The sequence below is a fragment of the Trachurus trachurus genome (assembly GCF_905171665.1).
Source record: "Trachurus trachurus genome assembly, chromosome: 12".
Taxonomy (NCBI): Eukaryota; Metazoa; Chordata; class Actinopteri; order Carangiformes; family Carangidae; genus Trachurus; species Trachurus trachurus.
Genome location: NC_139908.1, coordinates 22,385,036 through 22,413,005, shown reverse-complemented (window position 1 = coordinate 22,413,005; position 27,970 = coordinate 22,385,036). Strand labels below are relative to the sequence as shown.

The window sequence follows — 27,970 nt, the reverse complement described above, 5'->3', positions numbered from 1 at the left end:
AGATCCCCAACCCTACCCTACCTTTAATTATTGTAGTGTTATTTAATTGAATTGAATTAAAACAAATATTTGAGAGTTGCATCAAGAGTTATTGATGCACAAAAACTTTACTTCTGATGATGCTCAAATATCAAAAGTATCTCCAGGATTTTATTGCTGGAATTTACACCACTCATTCTCTGCCAAGTATGTCACACGCCCAGTGGCTCACAGTTCCAAAGTGCACTGTTATGAAAGCCACCCAGGCTTTGCAAGATAACCTTGTTGATATATAGAAGGAAAGGGAATCTGAGCTGGATTTCCTTCTGTCCTTGCACTGTTTACCAGCACATTCCACTTGGCACAGAGTAAGTCACTTGAGTTTGACGATGACTGCAGAAATTTGGGACGTCGTCATTGTAGGCGCTGGACTATCTGGCCTGAGTGCAGCTCATTTACTCAGAAAAAGGGATGCCGACTTGAAAATACTGATACTGGAAGGAAAAGGTTTGTAAAATTACAGCATGATTGAAGAGCAACCAGTAAAACTGAAATTGTGAGCCATTTTCCACTGGATTTGTTTACTTTAGCAGTTGCTGCCGGAAAGAGGCATCGCTCTAAAATAGATCCTGTCTTTTTTTTTTTTTGTCTCGTCCAGATCGGGTGGGAGGTCGCACAGTGTCCAAGGACATACCAGCAGCCAATGGTGTTGATCGCTGGGACTTTGGAGGGCAGTGGGTTGGAAGGTAATGTAAATCAGAAACTGCTGGCAAGAGTCTCTACACAGAGAGCCTGAGGCTTTTAGAGAAATCATCAGGGCTTGTTATGTCAGAACAGGCAGAAACAAATGAGTTCCATCTACACAGTTCAAACAAAGGTAGGGTTTGTATTCAGGGTTTGAATCATTCAAATATGGATTTTAGGGGAGTCTGAGCCCACTAATTAAGACTGTAGCCCTAAAAGAGGTAAAAACAGCAGTGAAAAGGGGTTGTAACATTGATATAGCCTCCATATGTAATGATAAATACTGAAGTACAGTATATCCTTTCCTTGAAGAATTTCTGTACTATGGCTTTAGACACCCATACTATTTTATTTTTTATTTTTTTTACCTTGATGTAGCTGCAAGTCTTGTCTCCTCCCCTCACTCCCATCAGTGGCTAGCATCTCTGCTGCTGTCTTGTTTCGAATGCAAATTGAGACACTGTAGCTAAATTTAAGCAGCAGTGGCTACCTATCTTGTTTAATACACTTCTTACATTCAAATTTCTGAATAAGATTATTTCTGGATGTTGTTTGTTGCAGTTTAGTTAACTAATGGAAGCACTTCCAGTGTTGGTGTAACGGATAGGAAAAGGGAAGTAAACATTTCATTAGGTACAGTATCTGATTTCCAATAAAAATACTGTTCGTAAACACCAGTGCTCAGTAATGAGAAGTGAGACAATGGAGAGTTAGATTTTTGCAGAGATACTGTATTGTATGTTTTGGCATCAATACTGTATTTATAATCATATTTTAGTAGTTTTTAGTCATTTAATAGTCTTAAAAGTCTTCTGTGTTGTTTGGTTTGTCATTTGAGGCATGTTGTTTTCACTCAGGAAGTCAAATACTTTCCTGGTTGGATATTTGAATATTAAAATACCCATGCCTGGGGTTAAGTAAATGTCATATTAGAAATAGCTGAGTACATTTCCTTGTACGGTTCAGTTTCGAGATTCCACTTACGTAGTTAAATGGGCAAAATACTGTTCAAGATATTTTCACCTGGGGTATGATAGTTGACCCTGCAATGATTATTTTATAAATCACACTCTGACTTCACGTGGCTGAATATGAGCTATCACTGCCACTACTACTAACTGTCCCCTTACCTCGGAGATAGTGTTTTAATGTCTATAATTGTCCATTTAAGAAAAAACAAACAAACATATCTGATTATGTTTAATTAATGGCTAAAAATGTTTTAATGACTCATACACAAGTCCATAGTGACTGGGTTTACAGGGATTTTCTAATGTATTGTGAAAAGCACTGAGCGAGGTGTGTATTGTTCTATGTTGTGCTTGTAGGGTCGTCAGAAGGCACTGGCCACATTGTGTGTATAGGCTCTGCTGCAGTGCTGCTCATTATATTCCAAACTAGTACTGGAGCTTGTGTCATCATCATCTATTGCCTGTGCATGTCTTTCTGTATCCATCCATCCATCCATTGTCTATACCAGTGGTTCTCAACCTTTTTCAGTGACATATCCCCTGTGAAATATTTTTTCAGCCAAGTACCGCCTAACCAGCGCAAAGCATTTTTGGTTTAAGAAAAGATATAAAACACAGCACTGTGTCATCAGTGTCTTGTTTATTAAACTTTATAACTGTGCAAAACATTGCTCATTTGTAGTGGTCTCTTCTTTGTGCACATAAGAATAATTATCAACTTTAAATGCCCTCTTTTGGGATTATAATAAATGTCTGTGTTCAAACTGAATTCATGAAATTAATTATAGATAAATAAACATCACTTCACAAAAAAAAAAAAAAAAAAAAAAAAAATATATATATATATATATATATATATATATATATATATATATATATATATATACTGTATAGTATTTAGCGTCTGTGTCCTGTAATACGGTGGTCAATCAGACAGGTTGTGTACTTCAGATCATAACTCCAACGGGTTGAGAGCCAACTAGAGCACTTCTGTGTGTAGCAGCAGTTGTGTGTGTGTGTGTGTGTTTACAGACGTGTTGCCTATCAGTGACCATGACCTTATGAAGTTAATCACTTTGATGCCTTTGTTCAAAATGTCATTAAATACTGACCTGAATTCATTAAGTTTCCTCTTAAAACACTGGGGAAGCTCACCGACATGACGTGCATGTTTTGTGTTGAGATAGAGCTGCAGATGAGCTGGCTTCATGCCAATGTTTGCTAACTTCTCCTCACAGAAAAAGCGTGGTACCTTGGATGGGCCGCAAGTAACTCATATTCTTCTGAATACTGCAGAGAGTTTGCCGCCTCTGGTTTGACTTTTTTTGACACTTTGCCCCTCTGTGTTTCTGCAGCGGTGGAGCCAATCCAACTGACATACTGTAGGGTGAGGGCAGGGTACACCCGGAATAGGTTGACAGTCTACAGGGCTAACATATCGAGACAACAACACATACACACACTCTCACATTCACACTTATTGGCAATGTAGAATATCCAGTTAACCTAGTGTGCATGTTGTTGGACTGTGGGAGGAAGCCAGAGAACACTAAGAAAACATGCAAACTCCTCCCAGAGAGGCCCCAGGCTCGGGAATCGAGCCCAGAGCCCCCGAGAGGCCAGAGTGCTAACCACTGTGCAACTGTGCCACTCGTATGTGCATTATGTATGCATATATTATTTTCACTCAAGTTTAAACTACATTAAACATAGTTAAACAAGTGTTTCTCTTTTCCTGTTGCTTCAGGAAGCGTTTTGCAATGGTAACAGTTTATGGAGTCTAAAAAAATCAAATGACCATGTCAAGTGTGTCAGCTACCTACAGTAGAAAATAACAGGGCGTTTTTGTATCTTTTCATGAGTGTTAGATCCCAATTTTTCTTTCAGGTCCTTCACCTTTTCATTTTTGGTAAAATATCCAAGCTTTTCTGTAGAGTTTTGGTGTCAGGGTTTGGTGTCCTTTGGCAGCACAAAGTCTCACACATTCAACTGTTACGCAGCAGAATAGTTTAAAAATGGAAAACTTAAGTGCACTGCTCAACAACACGTTGATGACAGTTTGATTTATAGAGGGCGCTCCCAGGTGCTTTACTCTCCTTTTTTCCAGTTATTCAAGGACTCAGTCAAGCAATGTTGTACACTCAAGCCCACTCCAATCAACTGAAACTAAATGCATTTATCATACTCTATCACCTGCAGGTTTTATAAGCCCACAGCAAATCTTGAAACTCTGTAAACGATCACATCATTGAGCCTTATAAGAAAAACTGCCTCCTTTCTCTTTTAGGACCCAAACCCACATTTTGGAGCTCATACAGGAGCTGGGCTTAGAGACCTACCAACAATTCAATAATGGCAAGAAGGTGCACCACATGGGTGGACCAGGGGCCAGAGTTCGCACCTACACAGCCAGTATTCCTACTCTATCCCCATTGCTGATGATAGACTTCGCCCAGTTCCTGTGGAAGGTAAGACAACAGACTCCTCAGTGCGTAGATACTTCTGATACTCTGTCAGTGGACGGATATCATTTTTAGAAAGCTGGGCAATGTCCTGCATACACTTAAAACTATGGTGGTTCTGATACAGAGGTTGTTGAGTTTGACAAGTTGTTGGGAGGCCTTTGAGATTTTGCTCCATGCTGACATGACTGCAGCACATGGTAATTCCTGCAGATTCGTCACCTGCATGTCCATGCCTAGAACCTCTGATTCAATTCAGATCTGGTTTTTGTTTCATCACATGAAAGCAGCAATTGGATGTTAAAGGGACAACGAGGAGTTTTGGAAAAGCGAAGCGGTTTCACACTACATTTATGAGCCTCCGCGCGCACCGTGAAATTCTTTGACCAGCGCAAGACCGACTCATGTTTTCATTCATCAATAATTAAAGTCAGAGGTTCGAAGACGATCACATACCGTTGTAGTTCCGACCATAAACGGCGATTCGGCTGCGTTATTCTCATGACTCGCCACGAAACCGAAAGTAAGGAAACACTGGTTGGCTCGCCCAGCATTTCCGCCACCACTAATAATAACAGAATAACGATAGAGACAAAACGATATATTTATCGAAAATGGGCCCATTAACAAGTGTGGGTAGCGTAGATTCATCCACATTGTTAGTGAGACTTTTTTTTATAACCAAATAGAAACTCCTCGTTGTCCCTTTAAGATGTGGCCAAAAGGGAAACTAATGATCAGCAACAAAATGGTAATAAGCAGTAATTGACTGTGGATGATTGACTCAAAGCAGTTTGGAGCCATGGATTCATTGTGTTGATGTCAAACTCTCATGCTACCATCTACCAGGTTTCAACTGTCCAGTGTTGGTAAATCTGTGTCTAGTAAAACCTCAGGTTTCTATTCCTGGGTGACATGGTCTTCTTCTGTTGGAGTCGTGTTTAATCTGAGAAGCTTTTCGCTCACCACATAATATGCTGTAACACAGAGTGAGTAAGTTATAGTAGCCTTTCTGTCAGCTCCAACAAGTCTCTAAACTCACCCCTGACCTTTTACTGTAGATGATCAAGATGTTTCCTCCCACAAAACTGCTGCTCACTGGATTATGTTTTCTTTTCTCACCGCTCAGTAACTCTAGAGCCTGTTTTGTGTGGAAATCCCAGGAGATCAACAGAAACGCTCAAACCAGTCAAACATGCCACAGACAAAGTCACAATTTCTACCCTTTCTGAGGTTTGATGTGGGGATAGTTCACCCAAAACTTGGGTTCGCGCAGCAGTATTTGTCCATATAATGGTTGTGAATGTATACCACTTTTCTTCGTCCAAAAAGACACACCAAAAACCATCCAAATACCTCCATACTGCTCGTCTGTAATGTCCCTCTTGTATTGAAGCCCCAACATGAGAAATTGTTCCGCCGGTCAGTGCAAATCACGCGAGATTTGCACTGACACAGGAAGAGCAGTGAACTGTTTGGAGCTTCCGCTACAAACAAGCTTAAAATATAGACTTATTTAATTTTTTTCGGAACAATTTCTCATGTCGGGGCTTCAATACAAGAGGGACATTACAGACAAGCAGTATGGAGGTATTTGGATGGTTTTTGGACGAAGAAAAGTGGTATCTATTCACAACCATTATATGGACAAATACTGCTGCGCGGACCCCCCCGTAACTCAGAGAAGACACGGAGGACTCTGAAAATTCTCACAGCTCTTAGTCGACATGAGGGTGAGTAGATAATGAGTGAAATTTGAATTTTGGGTGAACTATCCCTTTAACTGAACTTTCCTCACCTGTATCTGAATCTTTTGAACTGCAGCGCTGCTACATGGTTGACTGATTGGATAATTGCATGAACAAGCAGGCACACAGCTGTTCCCTATGAGGCCCTGCCTTGCTGATTGCACGTATGAGGAGATGTACAGAATGTATTTACCATTTCATGAGTAGCACTTTGGGTTAGGTTTGAAATCAAGAAGGAGCCTGGATGGATATTTTAAGATGCACTGTACTTTTAGAGTAATAATAAGGAAATAGAACTGCAAAATGTCCTATTGTGATAAATGATTAGAGCAGCAGTGTGGAGTAGGAAATGTGGGAGAAAACACCACACACCACAAAGCATTGGTGTGTTGTGGTGACTTTGTTTTGCTCTCAGATTGACAGATTGTGTGGAACAGTATGTGTCCAGGATCCTTCAAAGGCTCCCAACGCTGTGGAACTGGACAGCATGACCCTGCACTCGTACATTGAGCAACATGCCTGGACTGCTGGTCAGTGTTTAGTGTAGCTATGAATATAGTATGAGCCTATATGTTCCCTCTAATTGATATTTCATCTTTAATTCACTACTTTGTCTCAAATGTGCATGACTCTTTAGTCAAAGAAAAGTCCATAATATGTATTGTTAGTGAGCCAGAAAATACTGTACAAACCTAATCAGCACTGTTTTAAAGGTCCAGTGTGTAATATGGAGGTAACCGTGATATCTAGCGTTCAGATTCTAGTTTGCAGCACTCACTCACTTGCTCACACTCCTGTCGGCAAAGTGACGGTGGCCTCTGAGGACAAAAAAGCTTGCTTACCACGACTGGGAGTATTTCAGGAGCGTGGAGCGATGAGGTGAAGATCTGAACCATTTTACGATATGTCTGCTGTTTCCTACTCTTTCCTTCCGCCTTCTTCTTCATTGGTTTATTAATGCACACGAAACTTGCGAACCATGCTCTCTGGCTGGCTGGATTTACCGTTTGGGCTGCTGTACAAACATGAGGGCGCTGTCTAAAGCAAGACCCTTGCTATAAAAGATGAATTGCTAATAACCCTTGCCTATTATTACACACTGGACCTTTAAATCCAAGCCAAGCCATCCTTCACTGAATGACGTTGTCTTCGACCTTGCGTGAAAATGGAGCATCTCAGAAATGTTTTTTTCTAATCTAACCTATAGACCTATACAATAACTTCCATGATGGAAGGCAAAGAAATGAAGGCCATCAGGGAAGCCAGACCTTGTAAAAGCTCTTAAATGGGCAGCCACAAGTATTCTCTTCTGACTCAGGTTCTGTCCCATTTCTGTTTGTACAATTGGCACCATATGCTGAATTAGGTATCAACAGTTCTTAGATTACTTCTTACTGAAGAAACTGAAGCATTTCTTGCTATGAACTCCAAAGGGTTGTATTGACATTTATTGAGACACACTGAATTATATGAATATATGTTTTATGAAGTAAGAACTGAGTTATGACAAGAACAATTAGATCAAACAGCCCTCCCCCATCCTCACTCTCCAACCCCCAACCCTCCTCCTCCTATATCCCTTGTGAATTTTTGGCTCTCTGTTTTGGCTTTGTCCAGCAGCGTGTCTATGTTCATTAGAAACAATATCCTGTTTTTTGCCAGTGGTGAAAATATCATCTCTATAATGCAGTCCCTCTCAGTGGTGCAGAGAGCCATGACAGCAGCTCTTAGAGTCTGTGATGCTCATTAAAGAGCATAATAATTATCATAGTAATTACAATGATGATGATAATAATGGAAAAAAATTAGGTTCAAAATGTGTCTCCTTGAAGCAAAGGTAAGGGTAAATGCTAACCCTAACAGTGACATAATGTTTACCATAATTACCATCTGTGTGTAGCTTGTTAGCATGCTAACATTTGTTACTTTGCAATTTGGCATTTGTGTTTAAGTGTTTGGTCAGTCACTGACTAAAGTGCTGGATAAATTGAAACATCTGCCCTAATAATAATGACTCAAGGTGAGTCAGGTTATTAGAGTAATTTAATATTCATCTCCTTGGAATTATAAATGTCGGTGCCAAATTTCATCTAATATTTGTACGGATGAAAAGTGATGAAGGGGGCACTGACATCCGTAAAGCTGTGCTGCTGCCGTTCCAATGTCAGCATATGAAATGTCTAAACATTGTTTGCTATTCCTGCCAAGGCTTTGTGATGATTATAGAAATGTTAATCATCCTGATTCTCTCAGGTGTCTCTTTGTTAACGATACCCTGTCTCTGCTTTATTGACTGGCTGACAATAGTAGATTTCCATGAGGCAGATGAAATTGTAATTTCTTGACATTGAAGAATATAATGGTTAGTTGTACAATGACATACAACTTTACAGAGCTCTGCCGTTGCAGGGGGAGTGTGCATTGTCATTGCATGTGTGAAAGCCGCAGCGCTGTGTGTGTGTGTGTGTGTGTGTGTATTCACTCTTCCCTCCCTGTCAGAACTAAGGGAGGAGGTCGGCCTGTGCATCAGGTCTGTCTTTGGCATGGAGCCATCCCAGATGTCCTTCCTCTTCTTCCTCATGTATGCTGCAGCAGCTGGAGGGCTGCTGCCACTTTTGGAGAGCGCCGAGGGGTCAGCTCAGGAGTTCAAGATAAAGGTATGCAGCTCATGTCCTTCTCCGCACTGCAAATTGTTTACTTGAGTGCTTTTTTTTTTTTTTAAACTGAAGACCACATCGGGTTCCTTCTCTTCTTCCCCACATCAATATGAAACCGAGCATCCAGCCTCTCGACAGCCTGCACATCTCGTTCAAGCCACGTCCAATTGCCATCGCCTTCCTTTGTCCTTGAAGCAGCATTGACCAGGAATGTTTAAACAGCTTCAGCAGCCGTCTCTGTATTGGAGTTTTCCTTTTTTCTGTCCTCCCGCAGAATTAAAGTTATGGTTCCATACTGTTTTGTTTCTGTCTTGTTGCTTTTGAACCTCACAGTGGTAGAGTGTAAAATGAATGCTAAAAAACAAAAGATCAGGCTGTTGGGATAAAGGGGCGAACAAGGAGGCCTTAGAGGAAATGGCAACAAGGCTTTTTTACAAACGTAGGCTTTGGCGAATTTCCTCCATTTTCCCCACCTGCAGCAGTTTGTGTATTTTTGTATTCCAGCGATTTCTTTAGAAGAAATGATCCTGACAATACCACACATGCAGTAAAAGCAGCACAGATATAGAGTCATAAAAAAGTAAAGGCCAACAGCAGTGCAACAGACATTGCACATAATAGTGTGCACAGTTCTCCTTTTCTTTTGTGTCGTTTCTCATTTGTACATTACAATAGAGCTCACATTGAACACTGGGCCTTTATATTGCTCAGTGTGTGTGTTTTTCTTTAACATCTTTGGAAGAAAATTGTTTGGTTTGAAAGTTGTGTGTCGCCAGTTCTGTAGTATATTCAGAATAACAAAGATGTCTCTGGAAATATGTTGCTGATATTTTCTAAACGGTTTTTAAATTGCTTGCATGATAGACAAAATATTTTTGCAATATCAGGGTGTCAGCAAAAGTCTCAGATACAGATATATTTTTAAAAACAAACAAAAAATCATCTCAGCAAAGATAGCTTTTATCTGCATGGCTGGTTGGACACCAGCAGGGGTTTGATGTTATGTAATTTGGGTAAAATGACAATTTAGGCTCCAGCTGTCTGTCCTACCAGGGAAGGTGGGCATCTATGGGTTCCAAGCCCACATTCAACTGTAATATCTGTCTCTCCACAGGGGGGCACCCAACAGCTTTCAGAGTGTCTGGCAGAGCGTTTGGGGCGGAAGAATGTCCGACTGGGTTCTGCTGTGACGGCCATATGGCAGGTAGAGTACAGTAACAGCTCTCTCAGGGACTGATGAGGCATGACACGGAGATAACAGCGTCCTCAGCGGGGAAACAAGCCGTCTCCTGTGAAGGCACTGTCTGTTCCGCCTGACTGTCTTCCTTATCCACAGCTCAGAGACCAAGAGGGGCCTGTGCACCCCCTAAGTGTAGCGCTTTGCCCAGTGTTCCACATCAATACACTGTTCATTTCTTCTGTTTGTGGATTTATTTGTGATTATTGATATTAGAAAATAGAACATTGACCTTTCCTCTTTCTGAACATTCTTAATGCTCAGTTTGACTATAGAATATTGGACTGAACACTGAATACCATCAGTAAGGAATAAGCAGTTCCTCCTGTAGAGAGATGCAAAATTTAGCAATAAATCAACCGACAGAAACGTATTGATAATTTTGATCATATATTTGTCACATCTTGTATTAATCAAAACTTCCAGGAATTGATTCTCTCTATTCCCATGTTAAAATACCCAACTGTGCATATAAACATGAACAAAAACGATTGTGGTTTCTACAGCTAATTTCCCCTTTTGTAGCAGGTGGTTACTTTTTAAACAACTCGTTTGTTTCAGTTTGATTAAGGCTGAAAGTCCTGTATAATTGCGGGGGTGCTGCTTTGAGTGACAAGTGGGTGAGCCAAGACTTAAGTGAATAGTGGTTTGTGGCAAGCATACAATCACCCACCTGTTCCTCGAAGCAGCATACTCTCAATCATGCCATAACTTTGTGCCTTAATGAAATATTAACAAGTGAGTTATATATAAATTCACCCCCTGTGCAGCCGTCATGAAAGAGTAAATAAGTAGAGATCAAAACATTTTTTGGAGCAGGATGTATAAACATGGTTATTCCTGCTGCAAAGTTGGACATTTTAACAAGGGAGTGACTCACAGTTGGAGCCTGAAGTGGCCATTTGATATGCTGCACTTTTTGCTGCTTCCTGTTGGCGTAATTTTTCTTCTCCATCAGTAACTGCTTGATAATTACCTACGGTAATTATAGAAATAGAAATAGAAATGGAAATAGAAAAAAGAAATGTGTAATAATATTTGGATTAATGAGAGTGATTTTCAACCACAGTCAAACCACTTAGACGTTAGGCAAACATGTCTTTTCTAAAGCAGGGTTACCATGTGCTGAATCAGATGAGGCTGCATCATATCCCAGCATGCAGTGGGTGAGCGGCAGGGCACATCCTTGACATTTTGCCTGTCTGTCACAGATATAAAACATTTTGACAGACAAACACATTCACACATTCATAGCAGTTTAGAGTTTCCACTTCACCTAAGATGAACCAGAGCACGCACACTGACTCACTGTGGCACAGGGAGAACTTCAGAACTTCACACAGAGGTCCTGGATGATACCACCCCCAGGCACTTCTTGCTGTGAGGAAATAGTGCATATATAAACCAAAAATTATGAAAGCAGTATATATGAGAGTTGATGAAAATAATAAATTGACTTTATTGAGACAAGTTTGTTCAAACTCCAGGAGATTAGACACTTTATTTTGGTTGTTTCTGCTCTATAAGAACGGAGGGTTGTTGCTGCAGTGAGGCTGGCAGATATAAACTACTGAGCAGCGTTACACTGTTAATACCTTGTGAATCTCTTTTTTTTCTTTTTTTTTTTCTAAATAATCCTTAAGTTACAGCAGAGTCCGTATAGAGAACGGAATATATATTAATATCTAATTTTCAGCATCCAAAAATATCTCGCTGTCTTAGAAGACAAGAGATTCCTTTGTTGCACAGACACACTCTGGTGGGTGAGTTTCAATTATTGCCAGAGGCTTAAGTTTAGTGGAAATACATGTGAGAGAAAGGGAGTTGAGAGCTGTGCAATTATGAGAGCCAGACTGTCTGCACTGAGTCCAAATGAATGATGTGAAGTGGAATATGGAGCCATCACAATATAATTTAAGCACCTATTAAATTTTATTTTACCACAATGTTTGCATAAATGGCTGCATCATCTTCCTCTCTCACCAGAAGTTCAAAATCAACACATGTGAAAATACAAAACTGGATCTAATGGAGACAAATCTGTTTAATTTATAAAGCTGTGCATAATTCATAAATATCTCCAGAAGTTTTTTTTTTTTTTTCCCTTCCCCATCAAATACATGGTTAATGAACACAGCAGCTCATCTGCATGAGTCCAGTGTGGCTTACAATGACACATCATGTGCCAATTCTCAAAAGATCAAAGTTGTACAAACATATAATGTAACATACTGCACAAAATGTCTCCTTAGCTTTTTTTAAACCCTTATTTAACCAGGTAAAGCTTATTGAGATGTAGAATCTCTTTTTCAAAAGCGACCTGGCCAAGAGGCAGCGGAATTACAATTACAAGTAGTAATACAAATAAATAACAATAGTTCAATAAAAAAAATTTTTTTTTATCAGGGATAGATTGAAGGAAGTGCATCATCTGATTTAAAAACAGTGACAGATCCCAATGCTTTTGAGTTCCTTAGTTTTAAGAATCTTAACAAGGTTATCAAGAGGGATCAAGTTTGGCAATTTTAATTCATCTTGCAGAGAGTTCCATGCAGACAAAAGATAAAAAGTCAACCAGTGAGTGGATCTCCTGACAGACAGGGATGACCATTCAGCTTTGATAACACAATGGAAATGCAAATTGTTTGTGCCAGTTTAATTTGAGATGTGCACAGTTGGGAGGTCAGTTGGAAAATAGCAGTGACATCAGTGCAGTTGAGTTTAATGTAGTGTGTGCTGTGTAAATTAAAATCAGCCAGAAAATCATACCTCACCGCACAAGTTGAAACCTACAATCAAACCCATGGAAAATGCTCATTAAATAAACTTCCATCTGTGTTTATATGTTTGCTCAGGGTGACGAGTGGGCCAGGGTGACGACTGCCACCGACACCTTCTTGTGCAGAGCTGTGATTGTCACCTGCCCTCCTCATTTGGCAGGTCAGTGCTGCGTCTCCCACCTCTGTCGAACGCGCTAAATGAAATTCTCACTGATGCAGAAGGCAAATGTCCTCCTCTCTCACCACGTCTGTCCAACGTGGCAAACCGGGCATCCATGCAGATAAATTTATGATTTCCCCTCTGAATCTTCCCTGTGCTGAGTGCGGGGTGTGGCAGTCACTCGTCACTGAAGTAAATTCACTCTGAGGTTGTGCCCTGGGCTGAGGAATTGCCCCAGATTACATTTTTGAACCAGAGCAGGGACGAGGCTTTAACTGAGGGGCTAATGAGACACTGGTTTTGGTTGGCGGTGGGAAGTTGAAAGTGGCAAACACGTCATTACCGACCTCTCTGCGATCGAGCTGCCACAGAGGGGGGCAAATCTGGACCCCTGCAGAAATATCTTCTTTTGGCTCTTCACAAGAACCAGAAAGTTTTAATTGAACCAACTACGGTAACGTTTACAGTACAAGCGTGTGGGAGGAGAAAAAAAAGGTTAGGTTAGGAGCACAAGTAGCTACAGATATAATGCACTTTGTCTGGACTGTGAGGCATCAATGTCTAAATCCTGGACAGTGCATTCCAGCTTCTAATCAACTGCAGGGTAAAACAGTGTTTATTTGCCTTTTTGTCTGTTGCTTGTCACAAACTAAGAGTGGAGTTGAAGCTGCTGGTCCTGGGCCGGAGCTGGATCCTGAAGCCGGAGCTTGCTCTGGGTCTGTGCCTGTTTGTACTCAAGCTGGCAACAGATCTGTCACTCAAAGCCTCGTACTGCGAGCCGTGGACCATGGCCAGGATCCTTAATGAGACAGGTTTGAGAGCGGTGTTGAATTATGCAGCACAGATTGCTCTGGCTCGGATGCCACAGTGCCACGCTTTGGCCTTAAATCAGTGTAGGGACGTTGACAGGGACTCTCAAAAGCCAAAGTCACGCCAGTGATTGAGACGTCACCTTTCCCAAAAGCTGTCGGGGATAAATTAAAGATAGGATTTGCGTTTTGAAATCATCTTTGTGACATGTTTCGTTTTAATTTTTCTGGAAACGGGCGAAGCCGAGGAGCTTTCTGGGTAGTGGGAGAGTGAAGGTGGAGAGCTTAACACAGACAGTGGGGGATGATTCCAAGCCTCTGTTGGACAGTGGAAGTGGAAGTGCAAAGCGCTGTTCTTAGTATCTATAGCTTCTCCTGTGTGGCTCCTCTTTTACAGACTTTTGTTTCTGACATTCCCTAATTAATTCTCCCGGCTCTTGCTTTTGAGTCGCTGAATGAGTAGATGGATGAACACAGAAATGAATACTTTCATGGGGTCCACAAGGTGCTTTACATCAAAAGACGCCCACCACTGTATTCACACAGCAACACAATTGCTGAATATGAGGCGTATGTTCCCTAATATATTATGTTTGTCTTGTTCGTGGCTCCTGGATTTATCTCCCCATTCATCCATCCATCTTTTATAATGAGTCCCGTCAATTTTTTTAGTTTCTTCTTTTTCCCCGTTACCACTTCTCTTGCTCATCTCAATGATTTATGGACCGTTTGCACTTGAGATTGCGACATGCACAAGAAGGATAAGCGTGAAAATGAGGATTTTGGCCATGTGTTGACTTTTAAAAACAACTATGCATGTTTGAGTTGATATGTAAGTAGGTTTCCATGTATATTCATTCCAAGACTGCATAACAAAAAAACAAAAAAAAACCCTAATGAGGCTTTTACAGCATGCAGTTGGAGTATAATGCAATCAGGCATACAGTCTAATATTCAGAGATAGTTACAGAGGCAGTTCTGCAGTCACAAAATTAACATTTAGTTTCAGTGTGTTTTTTCTGTCTCTCTTTATTAGAACAAGCAGAACGAGCTAACCGTCTGACTGTGTGTGTGTTTGTGTGTCCGTGTGGGCATTTGTTGTCGAGTGGGTGACGGTAAAGTTCCCGATGTCAGTTGTAAAAGTTGCTGCACCTGACTAAAGGCGGGTTTCATTTGAGCACAACTGAAGCTGACAAGCAGCCAAGCAACACCCAGATCTGACGCTGCCATCTATCTTCTCCTGAAGGAGGAGCTGCTGTAATGACAGCAGGCATGGGCAGTGGCGAGGAAACTATTACATCTGCCACTCACAGTTTAGTCAGGGGCCTTGTTTACACTCGTAGAGAACAGGTAAGCAAGCGCGTTAGCTTTTATTTGCCAACTGACACTGTGTGAGCCGGGATTCTAGGCCAGTATCCGCTGCGCTGTGAATGAAACTAATGGAGCTTAATTTAGGGATTAAACATGAAGTGGGAGCCGACGCGATTGTGAAGATAACTAATGCAATGTGATTCTTATCTTGCTGAGTTTAGACTCTGTGGAAATGAATTTAGCTATCTATGTGCATTTCACATCTCTGCTGATGAGCAAGGGTTGATGAGCAGGCAAATATAGTAAATGTGGTTTTACAAAGCTTAGATCACAAATGGAAAATGTTCAAATGCTGAGGTGCGGACAGACCGTGGTCAAGAGAAAAAAGAAAAAAGGAAAAAGAATCAACATAATATCACCAAGAAACAAATGTTGACAGGCATCCTTTATATCTGGTTGCTACAGAACTGCGATAATGTTTCTATAATTACATTGAACATATATTTGGCATTTTATGCTGTAAATTCAAACTGGCAAACAGACTGATAGGCTGCACCTGTGATATGCCATAATCAACCAATGAGTCAAGCTCTATTTCCGTATGACATCCATGCATCCATTGGCTGGAGCGCTTATCTGTGCAGGGTCACAGGAAGGGCTGGAGTCAGTCCCAGCTGCCATAGGGTGAGGTTGCCAATCCATCACGGCGCTGACATATGGAGACAAACGACCTCACACGCTCACATTCACACCTATGGGCATTTTAGAGTCAGCAATTAGGTTTAATGTGCAGGTCTGCGGGCTGTGGGAGGAAGCCAGAGAACCTGGAGAGAACTCATGTAGGCACAGGAACCATGACTTCATCAATGGGCATGTCGTATTCTAGGCTGTGAAGACGAGCAGGAAGGAGGAGAAACAACCACCACCGGGAGAAAAATAATGCATCTGCTAGAGAAACGAAATGTTTGGTGGCGATTTGGGCAAATAGAGAATTAAAAAGAAAAAAGCTAAAAAGCAGCACAAGAAAGAACAAGTTGAATGAATTTCCCTTTTGGGTCTTAAAGGGATAGCCTACTTCACCCAAAATCGACGATTCACCAATTTTCTACCCACCAAGGAAGGGTTTGGAGAACTTTGGGAGTTATCAAAACGCTTCTGGAGTTCCAGGGGGGGTCCAGCTGGCAACAGATTTTCACATCATGGCACAGTATGAAACATCCAAATACCTCCATACTGCTCGTCCGTACTGGCCCAAGTGTCCTGATGCCGCCACATGAAAAAGTTGTTCGGAAAAACATAATTTGATCTCTGTTTTTAGCCTTGTTGTAGTAGCAGCTCCCAGTGGCTCTAGATGTTTGTGACGAGCGGTAGGCTATGGAGGTATTTGGATGTTTCATAGTCCGAAAATCCGTTGCCAGCCGGACCCCCTGGAACTCCAAAAGCGTTTTGATGACTCCAAAAGTTCTCCAAACCCTTCCTTGGCATGACGGTGAGTAGATGATTAATGAATTATAGATTTTGGGTGAAGTATCCCTTTAATAAAGTATAGTAGACCAAATGATTAATAAACTTAAAGAACTGAAGAACGATTACCAAGACAGCAAAAAAGCAAAAAAAAAACAGCTGTTAAGTTTACTTCAGCCTGAGAAATGCAGATTATACCATGGTCTGGATGAATACTCCATTCTGATTGGCTGCAAGGTGTCGGTTAAAAAGTGATAATGGACACCCACAAAGACGTTCCGGTCAAATTGATGACGACAGTTCTAAATGTTATTGCACTGGCTCAAATGCTAGTTGGTAACCATGGCAACAGAGACTCGGAGCATCAGCAAGTTTTCTCCAGCGCATCAAGGCCACTGCAACACACGAGCCTTAAGCCATCATCTCCCCTCCCTTCCCTGATCAACTATTAGAGTTGCTGTGGCTCTACACTGTGGCCACAGTGGGTTTCCTTTTTCTCGCCTGCAGACACGAGATATTAAACAGTCCGCTCAGCTGTGGCTTGTGAAAATGCTCATGATTTTAACTGTACAAAAACAAGTATAACAATTTGATTTAATATGTATTTATCTGGTAATTGACCATGGTATAAGCAGGATAACGCCCTTCGAGGTGTCCAATTGATTAGGGATTAATGGGCCGCTTCGCATCGGATGTTTCACACCTCCGTGTAGTCCATTGATTCCTGATAATTGGACACCTCATTGGGCATTATCCCACGTACAGTATGCCCACTTTGGTTCCACTTACACTGGTGGTTTGCCAGAAAGCACCAAGGTTCTGAGACTCCAGAACAGAGCCAGAACCAGAACCAGGACTGTGTCTGTCTGAAAGCACCCACAGAGGATCTAACCCAGAACCTTATTGCTGTGAGGTCACGGTGTTGGTGCTAAACACAGCACCACTGTATTTGTGTGCAGCAGTTTTTTTTAAAGGGCTATTTGTAAGTTTGGCTATGGTAATGTGCTGCAAGGTGCTGCTTTCCAGGTCTTGTTAATTAAAAGAATTAAGTTGCATACTTCTAGACAGGTACAGTAGGTAAGCAGCTCTTGCTGCTAATTTTAGGGGTGTACAGTAGCTATAGCAAACCTTACAAATAGCTCATAAAGAAACTCTTAATGTAATGAATTTGTCATCACTCTAAAAGAAAAGTGTCACCGTGGTCAAGCATCAGCAAACTAATCAAAACAGTTTGTGGAAAAAGACAAAACAAAATCATTATCACCTTTTTCCTGCGCAGCCTACTCAGTTCAAACCAGTAGTGTTCTCACCGTGGTAGATAATAGTGTGCTCATCTAGGATCTCATCGCATCCAGTAAGGAGATAATAATGCAATATTTTCTCAGAGCATTCAAATGAGTTGTCAAAATTAAATGCATCGTCTGTGGTCCTCCGGCTATGTTTACTTAGGTATGTATCCCGTAGAGATTTACAGCCATCCAATATTAAACCACAGTTAGATGAATTTCTAAGCTAATTAGGGCGATTTTTAGCCAAAAGGATCATCCTCCATGATTCTATTTTTGTCAAGACCAGCAGCAGAAATTATTAAGTAACGTTGGAAACTACAGTGTGTGTGTGTATGGAGGGATGGGGGAGGGCGTCTGCTGCCAGAGTCAAGGGGCTTAGTCCGTAATTAAATAAAAGAGCTGTGATGTAACGTGCACACAGATGTAGGGCTCTATCTTTAACATTTGGATTAAGTGGCTGCTGAACACGGCTGCCCATCTCTGATGGCCTTAAAGATTTATTCAAGTGGGCGTTGCTATTTTTTAGAACCCATCTGCTGTTATTAGGTTGTTTTTTTTTTTTTGTGTGTGTGTGTGTGTGTGTGTTTTAAATTGCCCCTCTGTATGGATACCTGCCCAGAGTTATAAGAGCTGCTTATATCTATGGTTAAATCAAGACGTTGACACATGACGGTCACTGAATGTTAAGCCCAGCACAGAGGCTCATGTGGACGTTATCTGGGCTTCACACCTATAGGTCGTGCATATGAGTAGTTTCTCTTCTCCACAATGGCTTCTAACTTCATCTACTCTACAGTGCTCTGTTGGCTTTTCTGGATGAAAGGGATAATCCAGTTTCACAACAAACACAGGTACTGCTAGAACTAGACTTCAGTTTTTGCTATTTTCATACTTTTTAAAGGTTTTCTCTTTTTTTGGCATTCCTCTATAAATTGCTATTTGGAAGCCGCATTTTTGAATCATTGTACCTTTTGATGTTGCGTCTTGATTTGAGTGGCTTTTCATGTCCTCATCCCTCTGACAGCCAAAAACACTTAAAAGTGCCCGTGTGCTACGTTAAAAGTAAGGGGTGAGAAAGTAATGGAAAGGTTGAAGCCCCTCGCTCAGGGCTGCCACAGGTATGACTCACAGGTCAGTGACAGAGGAAATTGAGAAAGCAAGGTCAACTTTCTCTAGTAGTGCATTCACAAAAATGAAGCGTAAGGATCAAATGCCAGTGTACTTTTAAGAGGAGGAAGTCAAGATTAAGACCGACAGAAAGATGATGAAAAGACTGAAAGAAAACCACTCTGGGGGAAGAAGCATCTTTAGAAGTCAGAGTGTTAAGGGTCAGGAATCAGCAGTTGTGCGGATTGCTCCAGAGCCAAAAGATGCTCTTGAACCTGCAGCTGTTTCCCCAAGAATGACTGAGTGATGCAGAAAGAGAGGCTGATGAGCTGTCAAATGAGATGCCTTCAGGGAAGAACTTGCTACACAGTACTCTTCCATGTGTGGTCCAAGGCAAAATGTTGTCTCTCTTTGACCTCCAGTCCTCCACCTTCCACCCTCTCTGGCGAGGACACTGAGACTGATTGACATCACAGAGACTGCTCTTACTATATAAGTTTAGTCAAACTGCTTTTCTAATGCAAAATTATGTAAATTAAGCTAATTGTAACTGGGTCAAATTTGGTCTAGGGCTGTATATTAGAAGCGTCTAAATGGAACCATATAAATTATATGTATAGATTCATGAATAATTAAGTTACACTTAGAGATGGAAATATGTGTTCTGTGGCTTTTGTAACAAATGTATCAGTACCCGTTGCAGTTCTAGCATGTGTATAGCCCTGGGCAGATCCCCCACTCCAGCCCACCTGCCACATTTCCATGATTTTTTAAAAATGAAATAAATGTACAGTACCAGTAAATACATGTATATACAATCATATGTACAAAAAAGTAACAGTAATGCAAAAATAGAAATGTCTTTGTCACTCATAAATTACTAAACGGCACAAATCCCAAATCATTTATCCCACAAATAATTTAACACACTGAAGGAGACCTAATGATTACACTATTGCACACATCATCAAACAAGATTTTGAATTGCTCAAAACCATGCTCATCTTTCCTTGATGCATAGTTATCAAATACATACAGTATATAAATGAGCTGTAGCCTATATATGTGGTGCCGTGCAGACGGGATTATTTATTTATATGTTTCTCTAGTTTGTGCAATGAGATATATATATTTTTTTTTTGAGGAAGATATGGGACACAATAATGTCTACCATGTTCACCAGAGTGAAGTGTTTACTTGCTGACCAACACAAAAGATGTGCTTCGTTGTAAACAACTAGTCTTCGTTCCATTCAGCAGGATTTGGTAAATGGTCTGCATGTGTAGCACTTTTCTACTTTTATCGACCACTCAAAGTCTATTACAATGAAAACCATACTCACAAACACACACACACACACACACACCAATGATGAGGCCAATTTGGCCTTCAGTAACTTGGCCAAGGATATTTTGAAATGTCGACCAAAGTAGCCTGAGGATTGTTGCACAAAACCAGGATAGCAGATTACACTGAGATTTTTAAATTATCCCGTCTGAATTTAGCCGGGACTTGGTTACACAAAAGTGGAGGCACAACTCAGAGAAAGTAAGGGATACACGACTAGAGGGTTATGTTATAAGAACTGAATGTGGAGCAGTTGGACAGGTGCATTCAAAAGTTTAGAGAAGGTCAAATTAAATTCACCTTTTAAAGGCTATAATGCATTTTAGGAGCATTCTGAAATTTAAGAAAATAGCCCAATAACCCCAACTTTTTGTGAGTAGTGTATGTTGCCAAGGTCCAAGGACATTTATTCTTTGCAGCTAGCCTGCTCCTGACCAGGCTAACAGCCAGGCTTAACTTAAGCTGGTGTTGTATGCACTCACTCAGCCGTCAGTCTTAAGGCAGATAAATTTGTTTTACAGTTATTTCAGGGTCTAATTTTCATTAGCGTTCATTAAAATACTACAGATCCACTGTCATTCAGTGAAGAAGCCTACTATTATTACTTGAATTGTAACATCATCATTTATATAAAACTTATAATAGTATTCTACATATTAGAAACTGTTGATGGCATTGCAAAGGTGGTTGTGACACGTACTCCATGAGGAGGCATCACAGCTTTCATGACTGTAGAGAGTTTTTCTGGGCAGGTCAGAAATCAGTGCATGGCACATTTCTGCACCATCAGAAATAATAATAAAATATTAAAATGTTTGGAACACACCTCTATCACCTTGTACAAAATTGCTGGTAACATGCATCACAGATTATAAAGACGCATCAGTAGAGTCATGGTAGCCTGTTCTGTGTCACAGTTTTCCCTGATGTCACTTAACACAGGTCTTTTTCAGGCCCGTTGAGAACGCTACTGTCTGTGAACAGCCCCTCCTCTCCGTGTGCTCAGTTTTAAACAGAGATCCCGCTGTTGCCGTTAAGGAAGACACCTCATTATGCCAACTTTGCTTGTTTGCACCAAATCATAACAATAAATATAAAAAATTCTTAAGTTTTCACAATTTTTATAACAAAATAACTTCAATTAACACAAATACACACCTTTGCATACCAGTACCAGTTCCGGGTACCGGGTATTGGTACCATATTGGTTTAAATGTGAAAGGCACCCATCCCGATATGCAAATGTGATGTGCTGATTTGGAAAAAATTGTTGACTCACTGAATTGTAATTATCACCATTCACCTTTTTGACAATTTACACATTTAGTTGATTTGCTATTGACTCACTGTCAGGCAAGTTTCTCTGATCCCGTTGACAGCAGCCATATTAAAGCAGAAGTAAGCAGAATGTTTGTGTTGATATAAGTCTTAAATAGTTTTATCTTCCGACAGCAATCACTTATATAGAGTGTTTGGTCTGAAACACGGGTCTGTCAGTCACTCTGCTCTGCTGTAAGCCGAGGAGAAAACTACAACCTTTATCCAATGAGGAGAGAGAACGGCATAAAGGGGCGGTCCTCTCTGTGTGTGCAGCCAAGGGATGCACGTGAATGTGGTGACGTAGGGACGAGGGCAGGGACTGCTAACTCCATCTGCTGACAGGAAGTTAGCCAAAACGACCGGATCGCTAACTTCTGCTTTAAGGAAATTAAACGATCACCTCCTTGTGAGCGCTCGGCAGGAGTAGCTGCTCGCTCGGTGGAAAGTTTGCTGCAGCGAGTGTCTTTTCCACGTCTTCATCAGTGAATCAATGATCGATACCGTGATCTGTTTCAGAAAGCCGTGGACAGGCTCGCATCTGGATTACTTAGAACTGGTTTGACCTATCTGCACTTGGTCATCCTGGTTAAGCTAACATGCAACGGACTGAGCCAGGATTTAGCAATGAGGCTTTGTCAAGCCTCACTTTTTCAGTTATTCTGGATATCTTCATTCCACTTTAGTGCAATAGCCCCCGCTCTGAAACCTTGGAAACGCTTTACAAATGTACATGTCATTTCACAGCTGTTTGGTGTTGTGAGAGGAATGTTGGGAGTCTGCATTCATCCTCTGGCCACCGTAGATATCTGCTCCAATAATCAATCCAGTAGTGACTGAAATACCTCAGTCTGAACCAGAGAGGTGGAACCAATGACTGACAGACCAACATGGCTCAAAATGTGAATATGCTGCACTCCCAGTCACCTCAGGAGGAAATAAAGTAATGAAAAGCTTGAATTTTATGTTATTTTCTTCAGACAAAGCAATCAGTGCCTCCTTTATGTGTCCTCTTTCTTATGTCTGTGTGTGTAGTTTGAAGTTATAACAAACAGCAAGCAAACCCAGAAAAGTTGTGAAGCTAAAGATAGTGTGTCTTTCTTAGAGCTGCTCTTTCAGTTCTATTGACAGGGAAGAAATCCTCTGTATTTACCCTGCGGTGGATAAGGTTTGTAATTTAGGCCACCTTTTCAAAAGGTGCCAAAAAGCAATGTCTTTAAAAGTACCAGTCTGGAAAGTGCTGCATACCAGACAGAATGTAGGACAATAGTATAATAACACGACTGTGTTTGCAGCAGAGAGTACTCCGGCCCTACCGTCAGTGAGCCCTCTCACACCTCCTGAGCACACAGGAGCAGATTTGTGTGCTTAATCCTTTGTTAAACTGCCTCCGCGATGAACCTGTTTATACACGTCATCTTGATTTAACCGTGACGCTGAGTTGTGGTGAAGTTCCCCTAAAGTGCCACGGCTCATTTGCGCTAGTAAGAGACGATGACAGTGTTGCCCGCGTGGAGCACTTCAGCATTCAAAAGAATAAGATGCAAGAATACGTCTCATTTAGCCATCGACAGTTTAACATCTGCCTGACAAATAATGAGGTAGAAGGCATTTCCTGCCATTAAGGTAGCCGGGGTTGTCAAAACAAGTAGCATTATGGATACGACACCACTTGACAGGTCTTATGTCATGTGTACAGTGCTGTCATTTGAATGTCTAAGTGACCATGTCAAATTAGTTTGGAGCCACTTATCATGTCACTGTTTTTCAATTTTACTGCATCAGGCTCATCAATTTTGTTTAGCATTAAGGGCATTATTTTGAGCTTGCTGACAGGCTCTTGACAGTTTCTAAATGATGTTTCACGTCTTCTACTGGTTCATTCGTTAAAAGCCTGGCTTTTGGCCAGATGTCGCTTCACTCACCAGAGCAGGCCCAGAAAACAGTCCTGCTCCTCTGTATGACATGCACCACCTCTAATGGTCCTGATGATGTTACTCGACTCTCGCATCAGCGAAATGGACCTTTTACAGATGTAAGAGCCATCAGTGGTCCTTTAAGGAGCACAGCTATCCGTTTTGATACAGCAGTTGATGCAACGTGCAGAGAAATAGCAAACAAATAGAATGGAAAAGTGGTCTGGTCTGAGACAACACAAAAGTTTCCATCCTTGGTTTGAAAGGAGCTGTTAAACATTTTGGATTTTAAATAAAGCAAGGCAGTTTTATTTACAAAGCAGCATTCAGACACAAGGCAATTCAGAGTGTTTGACAAGTGCATGTAAACGCATCAAATGGAACTTTCAGAGCCATTAAAAAATATATCAAACCAAATACAAGTATTTAAAAAAATTATAATAAACCAGTGATTTTTATGTATGTTATATTGTTTTATTTAACGGTTTATTTTTTCAGGAACAGTACACAATTAATTGAAATCGCACCAGAGGTAGCTCATAGTTAATATGCATCTGTTATCCCTGGGCATGTAGGCAAAATGAAAAAATACAACAGCAGGTGCATTATCTAAAACAGCAGAATATGTAAAAAGTCTAGATACATAACACTCTCTAAATTGGTAAACTGGAGCTAAAAGTAAAATTTCAAGCCTGGATTTAAATGATCTGGTAGTTTCAGCAGACTTAAGGTGATCAGGAAGCTTGTTCAGCCAGCGAGGTGCATAAAAGTAAAAGCTGCTTCACCTTTTGGTTCCCCGTCCCAAATTTCCAGAGGGGAGCTGACGCTCTGTAACATACAACTAGAACAGAGATGTTTTTAGGCAAAAGGCCATTTACTGACCTCAGACCAGTCCAAAACGATCCCTTGACACACAGAAAGGCAGCACTGTGAAACCATCAAAAACATTTGCAGTATGTTTTGGGGGGTTGGATTTGACGGTCACCAGTGTTATTCAACTGGAGGGTCTCAACTGATGTGCATCATATTCAAAAGTGTCAGACTTTCCATTTAATAGCAGTTTTCACTGGTAGATATGAGTGAATTAATTGGCTACTCTACCCCTTATGCACTCTAGCATTACTATACATTTGAATTAAAAGCATAAAATGAAGGGGTGTTGTGTTTAAAATAAATAGAGAATGATAATTAAAGTGACTTGCCTGTGCTGCTATTTAGAAAAGCTAAATTTAGCGTACTGATAAAATACTGTAGGTGTTATCGTCTGATTAAGACACAAAGAGTAGATATTGAAATTTTAAAGGTCATTTCATCTTTATTCTTCAGGTTTTACTCATGTTTTAACATCAACAATGTGACATTTTGTGGAAATTGATTGTTCAGCTGAGCCCACTAGCAATACCTGTGGAGCCACTTCAGGCATCAGGCCTGGAATGACGAAGAGGACACAGTTATTTGTGTTCACGGTGTACTGTGGTTTTCCCAACAGCAAAGATCCACTACGAGCCAGCCCTGCCCAGCCAGAGAGCGTTCCTTACCCAGAACATGCCTGTGGGCCACATGATCAAATTCATCATTACCTACCAGACGGTGAGTAACACAGGATAAAAACACTGTGTAACATATGCTTGTATGAATTATGTTATGATGATACAAAGGCACAAACGTTATACATTATACAGTCACTCTGCGCTGTGAAGAGCTGTTTATATTAGAATTTGTAGAATTTACATTTTATTTCTGTATGGGTGGTAACAGATAATTCAGCTGGTTACACTTGCAAGGTTTGTCGAGCTGTTATTCTGTTACAAAGAATACAGTATTCTGTGTATGTTATTACTGTACGTTTGTCAAATTGAATATTTTCACAGTTAGAATCCAGGGGCCAATTTGACAAATGGTGGCAACATGAGGTTTCTCATTTGGTTCCTTATTTGTTGTCTTAAGTGAAATTTGTGATTGAGAGTTGTCGGAGAAGAAGCTACCCCAAATTGCAAATTGCAGTTTGTGGAGCAGAAACAAGTTATAATTTTTTAGAATTGCCCAGCAAAAATACAGACCTAGTTTTAGTGAAAAACACCATTTATTTTTTTTATTTCATTATTTCATTTCATTTCAAATTGTAAGAATGGTCCCAGTAGCAGGGGTGAAGTGGAGATGGTTTTCAGATCTGTGCGTGTTGACCCATTTTATAAACCAGAGAGCTCGTAGCAGGAAACAGACGCCCCTCATTTGGCACAAGTTCTTTGTAGATCTCAACACTTAGTACAAAAGAGCCCTTTAGCACATGAAATCTGATTTATTTAATCTTCTCCATTTTACACTCTGCAACCACACAATTAATTAACAAAATGACTGTGCACCTTGTTAGTAGATTAAATGTGTCTACTGTAATAAACAGAAAATCATTAGTGCTCATGCAAACATTCATTTGATCAGCCTTGGTTTGTTGCCAAAATGCATTTGGATGCTGATAAAAACATGAAAATACTGGTCACTGATCTAGAATACGTCTTTTTCAGACTCTCATGTGTTAGCAGTCCTATGTGGAGATTGATTGGCGAGCCTGCTTGTCTAACTACAGTTATAAATATGATTTTTTTTTTCTGCCAAGAGGGAGGTGGAGTCCACGTGACGGAGGCATGCAATCCTTTCACACAAGAATAGAGCACTGAAAATTATGAGTGTTAAGGTTAGCTGCATAGATAATTTTCCCTGACATATGGCAGGCAATGATGGAGGGGGGATGTAGAAATTATACATATAGAAGGTTAAACTGAAAGGAGGCATCTGAGGGTCAGAAACGCAATCACGCTAAGACCAGTGCACAGATAAGAGCCAAGGCAAACCGACATACAGTAAATACAGACAGCAAACGGCTTCAATACTGATCAAAACAGGTGCAATGTGAGCACCATACTGGCCTAATGGTTGGGTTCATACCACTTCACCACAGGAAATATTTAATTCCCAGCTACAAGAAACATTGTTGCACGTTGCAGCCCTCCTCATATTTTCTCTGTACTGTAGATGCCTTAAAGGAGAATTCCAGTCATTTTCTAAATAACGCCCTACAGCTCTAGGCCCTTGAGTGCTAGGAAAAGACCCGAGAAAAATATGTGCAGCCAGGACCTAGCTCTCCTCCTGCTAGCTGCGCTACACTGCAGTTAAACAGCGAAGTAATGGGGGCAGAACTTTAAAACCATGACTTTGGCCTCTATTATGCTCAAAATATGACTACACATGTTTTGCAACATCCACCAGTGCCTTACCACACAACACTGACTGTGCATAAACTCTGTTAATATGAAACAGCAGTGCTACATGTGTGTTTAGCAGGAGGAGAGGTAGGTCCTGGCTGCACATATTTTTCTCGGGTCGTTTCCTATGGTAGCACTTGGGGACCTAGAGCTGTAGAGCGTTATTTAGAAAATCACCGGAATTCTCCTTTAAGTCACACCACCTTCTTCTAGATATCCTAGATACAGGCGCAGCTGTCACCCACTGTGTTACACATAACATCAAATAGCCAATTAAAAGCACACTTTACAACATAAATTAATAAGACACATCTTTGGGAAGTTGTTGTGTACTGTGTCTTGTTGGGTTTGCAGACATAGAGGGGACAGGGTTTATGAGCTATACTGCTGCCACCAGGGGATGATCTAAACAGTTCTGCTTCACTATTTAGCTATTATTATTTTTAAGTGCACTGTGAATAGGACATTTTTCAGTATCTTAAGACCAATTGGACATTCATCTGGACCTGCTTCCATCCAAATGTCCACTTATGTAGACATTTTTGTGTTAACAGATACAGATGAATAGGAAATAGTAGCTTTGATTTCTAATTTGCTCATTTTTTCCTTTGTCATTTGCACAATATAGAGTTCTCTAAATTCCCCATATAAACAGATAAAAAAACCAAACAAACAAAAAAAACTATGCCCATGGCTTCAAACAATCCCTTAATACACGGTCGCATTTTTAAAAAATGTCAAAAATAACAGATGGCTGTCAGTGACGACACAAAGTGATGAAGACAAAGTGTCTGACATTATCTTAGGCTCAGTCCAAATGTGTGGACTTCTAAAACCTGCAGACTCACTGACTTTCACACACTCTTGCACTCTGCAGTGTCAACCTGAATCCATCATTTATTACAGAGTCTCAGGTGCACTCGACTGTGGACTTCCAGAGAATCTGTTAACCTCACCAGTTTTGTAGATCACACATCAGATCATCAGTAGGTCAGAAACCAATTAAAATACACAGATAAATATTGATACTGATGTATAAATTGAGGCCCTTCAGACTTGACTATATTTTACGTAGTTTCTGTTCTATACTGTCCATATCAATGGCATCTAAACAGGCTTTGCATTGCAGAAAAAGCAAAAGTGAAACTACTTTGATAATTGATCATTGACAGCTCTGTTGCATCAAGTGCTCCATGACAGAGCCAGTGTGCACAGAACCAGCAGAACGAAGTTATTGTAGGTCACATAAATGGAGCATATCCATGTATCAACTATACATGTGCATCACAGGACGTGACAATCAAAGGTCCAAAAATAAATTGGGCTATCTGTCTTCTATCTGGGCTAACAGTCAGATTTACAGAACATTTTCAGACAGTCTTTCCCCATGAATACTTTACAAACCGTCCTCC

At 40.8% G+C, this 27,970-nt stretch overlaps 1 protein-coding gene across 1 annotated transcript in view; it reads left to right on the top strand.

Moving 5' to 3' along the window:
- The first annotated feature begins 269 nt into the window (after positions 1-269).
- The window catches only part of LOC310994280 (putative flavin-containing monoamine oxidase A), a 53,968-nt gene continuing 26,267 nt past the window's right edge, over positions 270-27,970 (top strand). The window contains exons 1-8 of the mRNA XM_083982910.1: positions 270-486; positions 638-725; positions 3,982-4,162; positions 6,320-6,434; positions 8,404-8,561; positions 9,676-9,765; positions 12,654-12,738; positions 24,788-24,888. Of these exons, the coding sequence (XP_083839036.1) occupies positions 369-486; positions 638-725; positions 3,982-4,162; positions 6,320-6,434; positions 8,404-8,561; positions 9,676-9,765; positions 12,654-12,738; positions 24,788-24,888 (936 nt within the window). The 5' untranslated portion in view covers positions 270-368. The remainder of the gene's footprint in view (positions 487-637; positions 726-3,981; positions 4,163-6,319; positions 6,435-8,403; positions 8,562-9,675; positions 9,766-12,653; positions 12,739-24,787; positions 24,889-27,970) is intronic.